This window comes from Pavona decussata, unplaced genomic scaffold, assembly GCF_977016875.1.
Source record: "Pavona decussata unplaced genomic scaffold, jaPavDecu1.1 SCAFFOLD_166, whole genome shotgun sequence".
Classification (NCBI taxonomy): Eukaryota; Metazoa; Cnidaria; class Anthozoa; order Scleractinia; family Agariciidae; genus Pavona; species Pavona decussata.
Genome location: NW_028145577.1, coordinates 925,001 through 942,299, shown reverse-complemented (window position 1 = coordinate 942,299; position 17,299 = coordinate 925,001). Strand labels below are relative to the sequence as shown.

The 17,299-nt window shown below is 39.9% G+C and overlaps 1 protein-coding gene and 1 long non-coding RNA gene across 2 annotated transcripts in view; both read left to right on the top strand.

The window, feature by feature from the left end:
• The window catches only part of LOC146464288 (uncharacterized), a 221,212-nt gene that overhangs the window by 67,062 nt on the left and 136,851 nt on the right, over positions 1-17,299 (top strand). The window lies entirely within an intron of this gene.
• Positions 1,850-17,299, top strand: part of LOC146464300 (uncharacterized) — a 19,137-nt gene continuing 3,687 nt past the window's right edge. The window contains exons 1-5 of the mRNA XM_085129979.1: positions 1,850-1,987; positions 5,142-5,452; positions 6,089-6,338; positions 15,407-15,677; positions 16,102-16,214. Of these exons, the coding sequence (XP_084986105.1) occupies positions 5,142-5,452; positions 6,089-6,338; positions 15,407-15,677; positions 16,102-16,214 (945 nt within the window). The 5' untranslated portion in view covers positions 1,850-1,987. The remainder of the gene's footprint in view (positions 1,988-5,141; positions 5,453-6,088; positions 6,339-15,406; positions 15,678-16,101; positions 16,215-17,299) is intronic.

Sequence of the window (17,299 nt, the reverse complement as noted above, 5' to 3'; positions counted from 1 at the left end):
AAAAATCGTAAAATCCCGGGTCCCGTCCATAATTCTTATCCCGAATATCGTCGCTCTTTTTCGCTAAAATCCCGAATCCCGACCTTTAAAAAAGCCAAATCCCGCATCCCGAAAAACCTATTGGGGACCCTCTGAGGATAGTGTCCCCGATCAGAAAGCCATTAAGTAGCGGAAACAAGACACTTAATTGAGCCTCTCTATGGGTATTTTCGAAGAAATCGAAGACGCGAAGATCACCGCTGAAAAAACGAAGATCTCAAGATTGAAGCGAAGATCTGAAAATTTACCAAAATTTGTGTGATCAAACTGAACACTCAGATATAAATTAAAACTGTCAAAACTCGTAAACGCTACAGAAAGTATCTGTTATTTCTGAATTTTGGCATTTTTAACCACATTTCTGTGTGTTTTAAAAAATTGGGTTGACAGACCTGCGCGACTCCCACTGTGTCCACTGTGTGTCCGTTGTGTTATAAAAGCCTTTTCAGTTTTGGTTTTATAAGCATGCATATGTCTTTAAGCGATTTTCCTTTTGTATAAGAGAATCTTCCCTTTAGATCAAAATGTGATGCGAGCGCTCTTAATGGTGTTTGTCTTGATCGTGAGGGGGAATACTCAAATATACTGAATGGATCGAGTTTCTTACTGATCACTAAGAGCCGTAAGGATTAGGCGTTGATATGCCATTGTGTATGCTAGCTCTGTGACATTTGTTAAGCTTATCGGCTTCTACTGGCTTTAAGATTTTAGGTAGCACTAAATAAATGTTGTCTGTAAAGATACAGGATCCGTGGATTTCTTATAAACTCGCTTCTGCTAGTGTATCTCGCTGCCTGAGGATTACACGGATATGAGTGTCTAACAGATCGTCATCTTTACAAAGCTTATCATTGTTGTCTCTCGCTCTCGAGAGCTATAGCTTCGTTGTAGCGCTGTCTTTTAGCTTTCTGAGTTGCTTCTTATCTGAAAAACAGCTATTGTGTTCCTAGAGCTGACATGTACCGCCATTATTTTGTGATTTAGCTCGCATCTGCAGCAGACATTTAAAGCTAGGACAAACAACGTTCTTGTGAGTCTCTAGGATGTTGGTGTATTTCTTCTGGCGAGTGTCTAATGTTGTTTCTCATACAATACTGCAGTTTTGATTTCTTGGAATCTCATCAAAAGCTAGCATGTTAAAATGGGGTTAAAACGTCGCCGAAGAATCCAACAATCCTTTATTGTTTCAAGAACTGTTTATATTGCTTTTCGTGAACTTAAACAGTGAGTTATGCAATTTGCTATTGAAGTGAAATATTTATCAATTGTGAATAACACTGAATAAACGTTTAAACCATTTCAATCTGAAAAAAACGAAGATCTTCCTAAAAAAACGAAGATTTGCGAAAAAATCGCAAAGAAAACGAAGACCGTGGGTACCCATAGAGAGGCTCTTAATTTAACGTGGTGAATATACTTAGCCATACGGCTAGTTTACAGATATCCCATGCAAAGAAAATGATGCTAAAATAAACATAATGAACACATGACAGCGGTGCATGTATAATTAATGTTACGGCTGTGCGGAAATTTTTCCAAGAAACACTGGAAAGTTTTTCTTTTGCCTCATTTCCGGCCTAAGCGAGAGTTCGAGTCGCATGAGGAGAAACTTTTCGTATTTCTAGGGAAATAAAGAGAGATCGAACTTCATTTGTGCTAAATATCTTTTATTTATGTTGTAAGCTATCTGCATTTGAAATGCTCGGTTTTTTTCCTGAGTCATCCCTTAAAAATGCAATCGCGCCCTGGTACATATTGGGATCACATATCCTATGTAGACGTTGCGTGACGCCAAATTCGCTCCCAGCTCTCCACCCGGAACTTCAGTAGGTTTGCGTGACAAGAATTCTGGAACTAAATAACCGTGTACGGGCTTCCGTCTACATCAGCAAGGTTTAACTTTAAGATAGCCTGTTCCAGGCTCCTAGAGAAGAGACAAGAGAGAAAAGTAAGTCAGCTTAACTTCAATCATCACTTGTATAAACTAACATGGCTTTTGAGTCAACATAAACCGATGTCTATTCAATATTGTGATTTTCCCCGCCAACTAAAGCTTATTTTGATTCAATATTTTATAGCTTACTGAAATCATTATGCAGTCGTGTTGGTCCAAATATGTACTGTCCCTAGGCCCTAGCTCATACGAAAAGAGAAGGCATCAATTTATTCGTAAAGATTTAATAAGGCATGTTAACAAATTTGCACTCACTGCGACGGTGCTATAAAATAACGACAAGTGATCGATGTGTTAGGTTGCGTTCGATTGACCGTATTCCGAAATAAGAATAAGCGGAAATAGCTGTTAGATTTCTCTTTTAGATAAATTTGAGAAAACGTATTTACAAACTTTCGTTGAAACACGATAATTTAACATTTTGCTTTCCAGTAACTGTCAAAAACCAAATGTTCAAATCAAAATCTAAGGAATTCCATTCAGTGTTGTTAGCTGATAGTTTTATCATATTATCTGCAAAACTATTAAAACTATGTCCCGGCGGGGGGGGGGGGGGGGGGGGGTTACCCCCAAAAAAATTGGATAGGGGTGTGCGGCCCACTTCCCAAAACCCTTACCCTATTTATGACCAAAATCTGCAATTTTCCCTACCCTATTTATGACCTAACCATAAATTTGATACCCTATTTATGACCTGATAGTGTCTGGTCAACTTCAGTTCAAAAATCCCTGGAGCCCAGCATATGACAAGCTGTTGCGGCACGTACACAGTTGCTGTAAACATCATGATGAAGAAGTAGCTTCCTCTAAAAAAAAGTGAATTCAAGACTAGAGTGCAAAAATTTATTGATACCCTATTTATTACCAAAATGGCGACAAGATGGCTAAAATCAATACCCCATTTATGACCAAAGCAGCTGAAAAACCATACCATTTTGGGCCGCACTTACCTATATAGCCGATATAAGGGAGTACCCCCCCCCCCCCCCCCCCCGGGAACTATGTAAACAAAAACAGCTTTCCAAGCCCGTTAATTATCAGGACTTTTGAGAAACGGGCCCAAGGCATTTAGTAGTCAGAAATATTTGCTTATATAATGCATGTGTCAGAGACCACCACAATAGTTGTAGGAGCTAATTTCTAAGTGCCAATTAGATATATTGTGTTGTGAGAAAAGAGAGGCAAAATATAATGTATTGATTTTGTTTTGCTTACCAGTCTCCTTACATTACTTTAATGATGGTGACGTTAGAAAATGACGTAATGCAGGAAGTCAGCTTCTAAGGCTAGGGTGACTGAGCGAAACCTTGGGGGTCTGAGATTAGTACCGACACAAAAATGGTTAGGAAAATATAAATGAAAAATATAATTGGTATTAAACTAGAAACAATGGTCACCATAGCAATGGCTGCAGGCAGCTTTAATTATGGGCATAAAGCCGGTTGCTATATCTTGATCAGTGCATCAGTGTCTGCATTAATGTACATGTAGGTAATTTGGCTTGCCCAGAAACCTCTGACATTTTGTTTAGTACGTAACTGTTGATCATAAAATTTAATTTTAAAAAGTCCTAAACCCACACCAGTTGGGGGTGGGCTTTCATTAATAATAAATATGAATAGGTACATATGAGATGAGGGCCTTTTTAGGACTTTCATCAGGCTCTGCACTTAGTCTCAAAATTTCCTGGCAGATTTGTTTGGGTTAAGAAAGATTCTTTCTCAAAAATCTCCAAAGGGGCCCATACCTCAAAAGTCAGTTTCTGGAATATTGTAAGCCTGAAACAAGATGTGTACTGCATGGTCAAATTTTATTTTAAAACTTCCAAGTCGTTACCATGACTACAGTCTACCTAGTAAATGTTTTGAGTGACATTACACTATCCATTGATAATAAAACTCAGAGTACATAAAAGTATATCCTGCATTTTCTTGATAGAGGTCATTTTTTGAGCTGTTGGAGGTTTTTGAGTCAATTTTTAGTTCTAAAAATTTGGCCTCAATAGTGCCTTTTCTTGTCACTAATTAATGTCATCTGAGTAAAGGACCCTGGGGTCCTGCACTCCGTGTCCTTTGCAGCAAAGAAAAGTTAGGACAGACCCCAGAGACATGTGGTACATTTCAAGACTTTCTTTAGGAGATTTCTTGTTCAAAATAATTAATCCTTCATGGGGTGAAAAAGAAGGTCAAGATAAATTAGGTCAAACTCTCTTATTTTCAATTGACTAATTTATTTCAATTCAAATTTTAAATATGTATTAGGGTCACAAAGGGCTGTAGAGTTCAAGGACCAAGGGCCATAGAAAACAGGGGCCCCGGGACATAAAAAAGGGCTGCAGCCTGGCCCTGGGCCATAAAAAAAACAGGGCTCAGGGGCCCTGGGCTATAAAAAACACCCCAGGGTTTCAGGGCCCCAGGTTGGAAAAAACAAACGGGACTGATCCAGGGCCCCAGCCATAAAAAATCAGGTCTGCAGGGCCTTCCAAACCTATCTTGAAATTCTTTTATCACACCCTACTGCCGGCACTTGGAGGAGAGGAGGGTGGACAGTGTGGAAGGGGGGGGGGGGGGGGGTTGGGTTTAGCTCAGTTGGTAGATCATTGTACCAGCACCACAAATGTCATTCAAGCCTGACTTTTTTTTTCAGGTTTTCTTTTTGCAACGAGTTCTGTAAATAACTGTGACCTGCAGTTCAAATATATGATTCATAATATTATTACATTCATATTCATTTATTCATCCTTCATTGGTATATTATGAACAGCTGCCAGTTGGCTTGATAGCTCAGTTGGTAGAGCACTGCACTGGCATCGCAGTCAGGTCATGGGTTCCTATCCCATTGAACCCTGAATTGTTTTCAGGCTTCCTCTGCTATACACCCCCATGGAAGGTTTTTGTCTTGCATCCCCCATCCCCCCAGGAAATGCCAGTTTAGCTTCATACTTTGCTTCTAAAATTTTGACGTTTAAGTCTCCCCTCCCCCTAGGAATTTCCGATGACCTTCCATGGGGTGGGTATGGATTTTTTCTGGAACTGCACAATACATGTTTTATATATTCATGTGATCTCATAATTCAATAATAATAATAATAATAATAATAATAATAATAATAATAATAAATGTATTAACTCAACTAAATACCTATCAGATGATAGAAAAGCTGCTTCGAGATTTTGCTGCAGAGAATTTTGGACAAGAGAGCAACTATTTTCCTGTTACCCATGGTAAACTCCAGGAAATTAAACCGCTTGTACTGCTGGTGAAGCAACGGAGACCAATTTGGGAGCGACCATTTAAAAAGAACAAGTTGACAACCATTGGAAGGGTGGATACATTTGTGACAAAGGGTAAAAATCAAGAAGTACAGGACAAGATTAACTTGCATATTAAAAAAGAGGATCCTGAATTAGAACTAGAGATGGATGAGGATGAGGATGTTGAACAGGCAGGGGCTGCAAGGTATGGAATATCTTGGGTTCTCAGATTGTGTCCCACTGTCTGAGTATCAATTTTGGCTGAATGTTTCTATAAAAGAGGAGTGCTTGTGAGTGTTCATAAAACCTAAGACCGCAGTCATTTATTTATTAGTTTTGCCATACAGCAGAAATTACAATCCTAAGCATACTCAATTGGCACATCACTGGGCAGAGAGAGAGAGAGAGGAGACAAGGAGGAGGAAAGATGGGGAGAGGGGGGAGAGAGTGGGTGGGAGAGGAAAAGGAAGGAAAGGAGGAGGAGGAAAGGGGAGGGGAGAAGGAGGGAAGGGAGAGAGAGCTGGAGGAAGAGGAGAGGGAAGGGGAGAGGAGGGGAGGAGAGAGGGGGGGAGGGAGGGAGAAAGAGGAGAGAGAGGGGAAGGGGAGGGAAGAAGATAGACTAAGGGGGAAGATAGGAAGGAAGGGAGAGGGAAAAGGAGGAAGGAAGGGGGATTGGGAAGGTGAGGGGACAGAGAGTGGGAGGGGTGGAAGGGGCAGTAGGAGAGAGAAAGACAGACAGAGGGAGAGGGACGAGTAGGCTGATAATCTTGCAATACCTTTATGATTAAAACGAACACTCAACATCAATGTTTTCCTTAAATTGCTATTTTATTCATAATAGGAATTATGAAGTTGGAGGCGAGGCAGCGAATATTGTTTCAGGAAAGCTTCGGATCAGTGATGAACTAGGATTCCTGGTTCTTGGCAAAGTCGACCAGGAGTACATTTGTGACGCGGAATTGCGTGAAATATTAGCTACTGCAGAGCTGAACAGTGACAAAGTGGCGGTTTTCAAGGAACAACAGCTGCGTTTGATAACGTCAGTGGTTTACAGCTCGCGGTTTCAACATAAAGGCATACGAATGGAAAAGGTAAGAATAAATTGCATCGGTATTTTTGCATGCACACCTAATTACAACTTATTCTTTTCGCACATTATTCAGTTTGTAAAAAATCTTAATATGTGTTTTCTGATTTTATTTTAACTTAAATGGCAAACGCCCCTTCTAAGTATTCGATGTCATCAAAATGCAGTCTTCTGAGGGAAGCGTCGACTGTAATTACCAAATAAGAACTGAATGGAGTGGGAGTAGCTCCCCACCTCTTAAGTTTTGGTGGGGGGGGGGGGGGGGGGGGGCGGCTGTGGATAGGTTCTCCAAATCCTGACCCTATTTCAGACCAAATTATATTATTTTCCGGTAACCTTTTTTCAGACCTGGCTTCTAAAATTCACACCCATTTTCTTGCAGACCCGGTGTCTAGAATCCATACCCATTTCTGAAAAATTCATACCCATTTTTAAACTTACAGACCAAAACGGTTACAATCTATACCCATTTTAGGAGAAAAACGGCTCAAAAACCAGCTTACATAGGAGAGCACGCACGCGGAGGGGGTTAAGCGCTCTCTCGCTTTGCACGCTTTCTTGACTCATGTACAGGTCTATTTCCGGAGTGTTTTTTAATTCCGGAGTACAAAATTTTACAGTAATTACTCATGACATGTGTACTTTGTCCTTAATTTACGATTAATAATCGTGCATGTTACGATTAATAATCGTACCATTCAGGATTAATAAGTACGTTTGACACATTATACAGTTAATAATCGTAAAGTACGCGATTATTAATCGTGTTTCACAGGAAATGCAGTCATTAATCGTAAATTGCGTTTTCTCGGTCAAAACAACAATCATGGGGCGAATTCACTTGACGGCCGCCATTTCGAAAATTATTACGAAGTCAACCACTGCTCTTCACTGCGCTTGCTTTGAAATAAATCTTACACAAACGAATTACTTATAGGACTATACTTCCCTCGAGGTTTACTTCTAGTTTGCCCGTGAGTTCGCAAATGATATTTTCCTCATTTTCACTCTTCGACAAACAACAACGCGAGCGGAATACGTCAGGTACGGCAGTGCGATAATTATCTGAAATGTTTGCGAAACTTTTCAAACAAAACGAAGATCTTTTCAAGTCTTTTGTTTTAAAACAAGCAAAAGAAAAATTTGTCTAATAGGTTCACAAATTCAGTCCATTTGACGTTTGTATTTTGTTCGCGTTTCGAAGCTTATAACACACCGTGAAATCAACAAGTGGTCGAAAGCTTTGCATAATATTTTCGCTAATTTGCACCGTTTCGCGTATAATTTTTGGGAACACATGATTTCAAATAAAGAAAAAAAAAGGAAAACGAAAAGTAGGTCGCTTTGACCTGATATTATTTCTGCTTTTGAGGATTTCTACGGAATTAAAACTTAGAAATTTATCACAAACTGGGAAAGAGAAAGCCCGAAGAAAACAATTGAAAACGCTATCTCAAAATTCGCGAACGACGTCTTCACTCACCAGCAGTACATGACAAATCAAAACAATAAACCGGTCGTAAAAACTACTCATAAACTGAAGGCTGAGCTTAGATTCTGAATTAACTAATAAATTTAATATATGATACAGTCTGTGCAGACTACGATTAACAACTGTATCTGGGTCGAAGCGTTTCTAATTATGTATGCAAAGTCGACTACTTTGACAAAACAGAATTCTGTATCAGTTACAGGTCTGATGCGAATCGAAGCGCCGCCAAAGCACGACCAGAAAACTTCGAAAGCGAGATGTTTTCCTGCGACGGGAATCCAGCGAAATACAATGGTTCGCTAATTCGTCGAATCCGAAGCAGGATTTATCGATGTGACCTCTGCAAGAACACCTTCGATTCGTACGCAAATCTTCAGAAATCTTACAATGTAGATCCGTTCAGTCAAAGCAATCGCGAAGCCGCTCGTTTCGTTGACGCGGCTTCGCCGCGACTTTCGCGGTTTACGCCCCATTTAAGCCGCAGCTGCACCACTCGTTAAGCAATAAGCTTACTGTTGAGAGTGTTTTGCCAATCAGCCGAAATTTCCCGGAAAGCCGCCTACAACACTAAGTTTTATTAAAAAGGCTTTGTTAAATATTTCTTTCAAGAAAACCATGTTCGAGACTTTTTTAAAACGCAGTTCTGCCAATGCGTAAACTTCCGACGTGTTTTGAAGTTTTTATTTTATCCATCAGTCGAACGGCCAATTTTAATAACCCTATAAACTAGCTAAAAAACGTATTTAACAACAAGATTATATTCAGATGGCTAAAATTATTTTTATTTAGCCAGAAATACAATTTTTACAAGCAGTCATTCATAAACTTGACGACCAATTCTGTAAGTTTAAGTATTTTGCGCGGGAAAAAACAGTGACTATCAGAAATCAAATAATCGATTGACAAGGCTGTGTAGGATACAGTAGAGATATTATACTATTTAATACGTTCTTTTATCCCTTGGAATTTTAGATAATACATTTACTGAATTTGAACTCACCTCTTACATTCCGGTGTTTACTCGTTCACTGATAGAAGCCGACGCAAGTACGGAAGGACAGGCCTCAGCGTTGTTGTGATACACAATCCATTCTTTAAGTCTTTACCTTTAAATTTGGTCTTTCCACAGCTACCATTGATTTGAAGAGCTGGCGATGATTAAATGTTTAAAATTGACGTCCAGTCACTCAGCTTCTGCCGCTGTGAGGTAAAATAATCGCACGCAAAATTTAAGTCTGCGAAGTTTACATTTCTTGCCAAGTTCAGGATCAACCGCTGCGAACATAACTTGATAAGTGTAATCCACCTTTGATAATTAGCAATGCAAAATCTGTTCCTCTTGTAATTCAGCAGGTATTTAGATCGGCACACAGATATTTCCCAAAAAGAAAGTCAGCGTCTCCGAACATAGCTTACCATGATGTAAAGTCAGTAAATAAAAGCATTCAATTTTCATGCGTTCTCACAGAAACTACAGCGATGACCAACTCTGTAAATGTTCCTGGATCGTACTGTTTTTTTTAGATCACACTAGCGCTTCTTTTACGGCGAAAGAAATACTCTGACTCGAAGCTCGACTGTGATCAGTACGAAGAATTTCTTCAACGGTCATTGAGCTTTGTGAGAACGCGCCAGCTAATGGCGCGTTCCATTTGACCAATTACAGAAGTAGCTGTCAAAATGTGTCCAATCCAATCACAGAGCCGGTTGTCATTTATGAGGATAAGTTCAACCCACTCAAACTCTGAAACACCGGAAAGAGATCCCGGCGCTCCTGTAGATAATTCGAAAGAAGTTAGCCTGTGAACAGGCTTCCAAGGGCCCTTCCAAGTTGGGTACAGGACAAAGAGAAAAATCTGCGATCAGGGGGAGCGAAGCGCGGTTCAAGTTTTCTCTTTGCCGTACACACGACTTGGGAACCTGTTTAAATGGCTATATGTTTGAAAAATGATTGCCGAGGAATGATATCCTTAAACGATTGGACCGCACACAAAGGTCATATTCATATGTAAGGATGAACGTAAATACGTAATCCTCACAACTGAAAAACAAGAATAAAAAGGAATTAATATGTAAATTATGGAATTTCTTGCACTACATCAAAAGAACCCTCCTGAGAGAAGAAATTGCAGTAACAACTAATTTTTGTGGTAAGCGTATTGACAAAACCAGGCTACACCTTAAGACAAGATCACAGTAAGATACATGCAACGCTTTGGACTTCACTTGCGTGCACTCAAGATTATTAATCTGAGTTCGTTTCATCGGCGGATAGTTGACCATATACATGCAAGGCTTCGTACTAAACACGAGCGCACTCAAGATTATTAATCTGAGTTCATTTCACGGGCGGATAGTTGACCAAATACATGCAAGGCTTAGCACTAAACACGTGCGCGCACTTAAGATTATTAATCTGAGTTCATTTCACCAGCGGATAGTTGACTATATACATGCAAGGCTTTGTACTAAACACGTGCGCGCACACACGATTATTAATCTTAGGTCATTTCACGGGCGGATGGTTTTCACCGTAGGAGTGAAGGCTTTGCACTAGACAAGTGCGCGCACTGAAGATTAATTTCATAAATTGCGGTAATTTAATCGTACCTTGCACAATTTTGATATAACATATACTACACATTCCCATCCCACCACCTTTTTTTACTGGTAAAAACTATATTGAATAATAATTTGAAAGAAACTTGACTGCTTCTTGTATAGATTATGGACCGCTGAACCAGCTCAAGCACCACGTAACCCCCTCCCCATTAAATTCACGCCTGTCCGTAAACTTTATAAGCTTTTCGGCATATTTTATTTTTATACGAGGTGAGATGAGTGGCTGCATTTACTGGTGCGATATCACCCCTCCCAAATTACGTTCATCCTCACATATGAATATGACCGTTATGTGCGGTCCAATCGTTTAAGGATATCATTCCTCGGCAATCATTTTTCAATCATATAGCCCTTTAAACAGGTTCCCAAGTCGTGTGTACGGCAAAGAGAAAACTTGAACCGCGCTTCGCTCCCCCTGATCGCAGATTTTTCTCTTTGTCCTGTACCCAACTTGGAAGGGCCCTTGGAAGCCTGTTCACAGGCTAACTTCTTTCGAATTATCTACAGGAGTAGACTACGAGTAGTCCCCCATTTTTCCTCAGGGATAGTAGGGCGAGCGAAACGCGAGCGCGCGTGAAAATCACCTCACGCGAGAGAAGGCGACACGCGGCGGTTTCTCTCTCCCCGCCGCGTGTCGCCTTTTTTCGCGTGGGGTGACTTTCTTACCGGCGTTTAAGAGTTTGAGTGGGTTGAACTTACCTCATAAATGACAACCGGCTCTGTGATTGGATTGGACACATTTTGACAGCTACTTCTGTAATTGGTCAAATGGAACGCGCCATTAGCTGGCGCGTTCTCACAAAGCTCAATGACCGTTGAAGAAATTCTTCGTACTGATCACAGTCGAGCTTCGAGTCAGAGTATTTCTTTCGCCGTAAAAGAAGCGCTAGTGTGATCTAAAAAAAACAGTACGATCCAGGAACATTTACAGAATTGGTCATCGCTGTAGTTTGCGTGAGAACACATGAAAATTGAATGCTTTTATTTACTGACTATACATCATGGTAAGCTATGTTCGGAGACGCTTTGGGAAATGTCTGTGTGCCGATCTAGATACCTGCTGAATTACAAGAGGAAAAGATTTTGCATTGCAGTTATCAAAGGTGGATTACACTTATCAAGTTATGTTCGCAGCGGTTGATCCTGAACTTGGCAAGAAATGTAAACTTCGCAAACTTAAATTTTGCTTGCGATTAGTTTACCTCACAGCGGCCGAAGCTGAGTGACTGAACGTCAATTTTAAACATTTAATCATCGACAGCTCTTTAAATCAATGGTAGCTGTGGAAAGACCAAATTTAAAGGTAAAGACTTAAAGAATGGATTGTGTATCACAACAACGCTGAGGCCTGTCCTTCCGTACTTGCGTCGGCTTCTATCAGTGAACGAGTAAACACCGGAATGTAAGAGGTGAGTTCAAATTCAGTAAATGTATTATCTAAAATTCCAAGAGATAAAAGAACGTATTGAATATATAATATCTGTACTGTTTCCTACACAGCCTTGTCAATCGATTTTTGATTTCTGATTCACTGTTTTTACCCGCGCAAAATACTTAAACTTACAGAATTGGTCGTCAAGTTTATGAATGACTGCTTGTAAAAATTGTATTTCTGGCTAAATAAAAATAATTTTAGCCATCTGAATATAATCTTGTTGTTTAATACGTTTTTTAGCTAGTTTATAGGGTTATTAAAATTGGCCGTTCGACTGATGGATGAAATAAAAACTTCAAAACACGTCGGAAGTTTACGCATTGGCAGAACTGCGTTTTAAAAAAGTCTCGAACATGGTTTTCTTGAAAGAAATATTTAACAAGGCCTTTTTAATAAAACTTAGTGTTGTAGGCGGCTTTCCGGGAAATTTCGGCTGATTGGCAAAACACTCTCAACAGTAAGCTTATTGCTTAACGAGTGGTGCAGCTGCGGCTTAAATGGGGCGTAAACCGCGAAAGTCGCGGCGAAGCCGCGTCAACGAAACAAGCGGCTTCGCGATTGCTTTGACTGAACGGATCTACATTGTAAGATTTCTGAAGATTTGCGTACGAATCGAAGGTGTTCTTGCAGAGATCACATCGATAAATCCTGCTTCGGATTCGACGAATTAGCGAACCATTGTATTTCGCTGGATTCCCGTCGCAGGAAAACATCTCGCTTTCGAAGTTTTCTGGTCGTGCTTTGGCGGCGCTTCGATTCGCATCAGACCTGCAACTGATACAGAATTCTGTTTTGTCAAAGTAGTCGACTTTGCATACATAATTAGAAACGCTTCGACCCAGATACAGTTGTTAATCGTAGTCTGCACAGACTGTATCATATATTAAATTTATTAGTTAATTCAGAATCTAAGCTCAGCCTTCAGTTTATGAGTAGTTTTTACGACCGGTTTATTGTTTTGATTTGTCATGTACTGCTGGTGAGTGAAAACGTCGTTCGCGAATTTTGAGATAGCGTTTTCAATTGTTTTCTTCGGGCTTTCTCTTTCCCAGTTTGTGATAAATTTCTAAGTTTTAATTCCGTAGAAATCCTCAAAAGCAGAAATAATATCAGGTCAAAGCGACCTACTTTTCGTTTTCCTTTTTTTTTTCTTTATTTGAAATCATGTGTTCCCAAAAATTATACGCGAAACGGTGCAAATTAGCGAAAATATTATGCGAGTATACCAGCGAAGCTTTCGACCACTTGTTGGTTTCACGGTGTGTTATAAGCTTCGAAACGCGAACAAAATACAAACGTCAAATGGACTGAATTTGAGAACCTATTAGACAAATTTTTCTTTTGCTTGTTTTAAAACAAAAGACTTGAAAAGATCTTCATTTTGTTTGAAAAGTTTCGCAAACATTTCAGATAATTATCGCACTGCCGTACGTGACGTATTCCGCTCGCGTTGTTGTTTGTCGAAGAGTGAAAATGAGGAAAATATCATTTGCGAACTCACGGGCAAACTAGAAGTAAACCTCGAGGGAAGTATAGCCCTATAAGGAATTCGTTTGTGTAAGATTTATTTCAAAGCAAGCGCAGTGAAGAGCGGTGGTTGACTTCGTAATAATTTTCGAAATGGCGGCCGTCAAGTGAATTCGCCCCATGATTGTTGTTTTGACCGAGAAAACGCAATTTACGATTTAATAACTGCATTTCCTGTCAAACGCGATTAATAATCGCGTACTTTACGATTATTAACTGTATAATGTGTCAAACGTGCTTAATAATCTTGAATGGTACGATTATTAATCGTAACATGCACGATTATTAATCGTAAAAGATGAATTTCCTGATTAATAACTACAAAGTACAGTTTTTTAGATTATTAAGGACAAAGTACACATGTCATGAGTAATAACTGTAAAATTTTGTACTCTGGAATTAAAAAAACACTCCGGAAATAGATAGACCACCACAAAAACAACATTTTATTAATTGAAAATTAGAAATATAACTAATTATATTGCTTTTCCCCCGCAAATAGCTTATGAACTAATCGAGGCGGGAAGATCCGAGGACATAATTATTACAAGTACAAATTTTATCTATATATAGATGGACTAAATAACAGCGAGGACATTACTATACAGTGAATATGATAAACTAGCATAAACCAAAGCAAATACATTAAAATTACGAAGAGAAGCTAACCTAAAGTCTTAAATAATTTAGTAAGACGGGAGACGTCGACATAATCATCTTCTGACCGCAAGAAATTTAGTAATAATTCCTTTATCTTTTTGCGAAAGGACGAACGTTTGAGTAGTATGAACAGTGACCGCGGACTGCATTTCAGAGCGATGAGGCTGACTTGATCGTAAACAGATGATTAGTGATTGGCGAAGGGAAACGGGTTGTTGTGGGAGTGTGGGGAACATTCTTTGCTGAAAATGCAAATGCGCATGAAAACTCCAACATGCCTAAAAATGGAAGGAAAGAAAAAAGAACAGCTATCTTTCCTCTAAGAGTATAAAAAACTACGTTGTCTTCGAGGACTTGCGTAGTAAATCATCTACTGTTTCTCCGCTGTTGCCATTGAGCGCGCAAACCATTTATCTTGAGTTATCCCTCTTTCAATCAAGACTATAAAATGTCTTGATGCTTCATAAGCTAGCCTTAAATTCCACCTTAAATGTTCCGGTGGGAATGCTGTCCTTCTGTTCTTAAGTGTGTCCTCAAATACGTAAACACGCCCTTCATAAAATGTACATATTAACAATAGATTTGAATTTTCGATTGGCATGGGGTTTTGCTAACATTTATTGAAGCGCACTTTGAGTTAAACTCTCTCGTGGCTAGAATGTAAATTTTTGGATGAAAAACTTCTTCTTTTTGTCAAAATTTGAGCCACTAAACTCGAGATGTGGCTTATCTGCCGGTGTTTGCGGTAGTTTTCTTTTTCGCAACGGCTCCAAACTAATACTAAACTCCTTTGACTGGCCCTTTCACCTTGCATGACTCGGTACTAGACCCGTATCCGTTTGTGAGTACAGAGAGGATTGGATACGAGAGTGGATTGATGCGCGCGGGGTGTCATTGGGAAAATTTCTCCTCTTCTCTTCCCGCGTCTCCCCGCGCGCCTCTATCTACTCTCGTGTCCAATTTTCTCTCGCCCACAAACAAATCACTTGTGACCAGGGTACAAGTCTGGGCCAGTACAAATTTCTTAGATATGGTCGTTGAGCCTGCAGTAAGAGCGGCCGTCAAACTCTGTGTTCATACGTCATCCAATGCCTCTACCAAAAAATTGACACTTCATTGTCGACTAAATGAAGATAATACTTCTGCGCCTTCAATGTAGACTTCATGTATTTTTCTTGTTCGGCACAACCAATCACAAAAATGCAAATCAAATGTTGACCTCTGATTGGTTGATTTAAAATTTCAGATGCGCGGACCGTGTGGCAGGGCAGGTTAATCCCAGGTAACGAAAATGGTTGGCGGTCATTTTTCTTATTTTCAGCTCGTATTTTTACAGTTTGAGATTGATGCGGGAATTAACATTCCAGCGCATCCATATGCCCAGTTGAAGGGACACTTCAAGAAGCGAGTTATACCACCAAGGATGGCAGTGAGGAATACGCGAGGACCCTTCTTATTCAAGTGTTGTCGCGTGGTTTACAACGAGGAAACCAATCGACTGGAGCTGCCTCCAGGGGTGATAGTTGGTAAAGATGTGTATAGAGACTTTGGAGATGAAGAATATGAAAACACTGCGGTAGGCCTGGACGAGGGGAGTGATTTAGCAGGTATGACTGTTACGAAATTTTCCTAAAGAATAGGTTCTAATTAGCGGCGGCGTGGGATCGGCCCGGGGGGGGGAGGTTTGGGGTAAATGGGCATTGTTGGAATTGACTGACGCATAATTCGCTCACTTTTGTGGATTTTGCTCACACATTATTTCCGTTTGACAATTGGCGTTGCCATGTGCCACGTGAGGTGAACTGCGCGCTGTTCTCAGGAAGTGTAGCATGTGCAAATATCATAACAGCCTTGTTCTCAGGCCTAATCGAGCCGAGTTGCCCAACGTGAGGCTTGGGACCGAACAAGTTCAACTGGTGACGTCATTCGACCGCGCGCCAAGAATGATTGGAAACGAAGAAAGCAGTTTTGTTTGTGTCTTACCGTGCTCTCGTTAATTGATAACGCGTGTTTGTTTCTCCCTCATGATAGAGTCTTTCATAGATGAGGACGTGAAGAAGCTTGAAATTATCAAGAAAATAGTTTTAATGCGCACTAAAGACAGAGAAGAGCGCAAAGCGCGCGTCATCAAGTATCTTTCATGGGTAAGAGAGGACGTGCAAGTTCTTTATAGTCATCAGATACGAGATTCAAACGGTTCTTTATATAATGAATGTTGTGCCGAGCAGAATGCACTTAAGATACAAATGGTCGAACAGACCATGTTGGCTAAACTCATGAATTTTCAACTGAGCGTTAGCCTTGTGAAGGGAATAGTCTCATCTTAGTGCTTAACCCTCATTGCAGAGTTAATTCTTATGAAAGTTACGACATTTTTATAGTATACCTGTTTGGGATGAAACTTCGTCCATCTTCATTACAGAAAATCCCCTAGTGGGTGTAAAATAATAAGAAGATGGTTGAAGTTTGATCCGAAACATGTATACCTTAAAAAATGTCGTAACTTTCATAAAAATTATCTCATGCCTACTGGCTATACGAAAATTTGGTAATCTAGGGCGCTTACCACTGATTTACGTAAACCACCCGGATGGAAATTTTCGGCATAAATCCGAAATGATTTAGCTTGTCTTAACAGAAGATGGACATGTAAAATGTATGATCATCGGCTGTAAATTCCAAAAGGAGTAATAAAAATGCATCACTTTGACCGGGTCAGAAGCCCAAAATTTCAGAAGTACTCCAAATGGAATGATGCGTACCATTTGATTTCCGGGTTTTCCATGTAAATGGTAAGCACCTCTAGAGTAAATTCTTTGTTTAATCACTTGTGTCTTTAGAGTTACTCTGTACAACATTCATTGTTCCGTCTACGTTCTCATTAAATACTCAGGACTCGCTCCTGTATGACTTCGTAGCTCAGTTGGTATTAAAGGCAACGGTTGATCAGGTGGTCGGGGATTCAATTCCCACCAGATCTAAGAATTCTTTTCTTTGCCTCAATTCCTAGGTTGGAAATTCATGAATTCACCTCAGTACTTTAACTTTCTCCCCAGCGTTAATTCTCTGACTCACCATTTGGTTCTTTGTAGAACTTAAGATACAGACAACCAATGCTATTTAGAACAATGACAACCATTAAAGGTGACTAAAACGCCTATTTTTTAAACCGGATTTAATTCGCGTCTCTTACAACGAAAGTTACAGATAGGAATCTGATATGCATTTT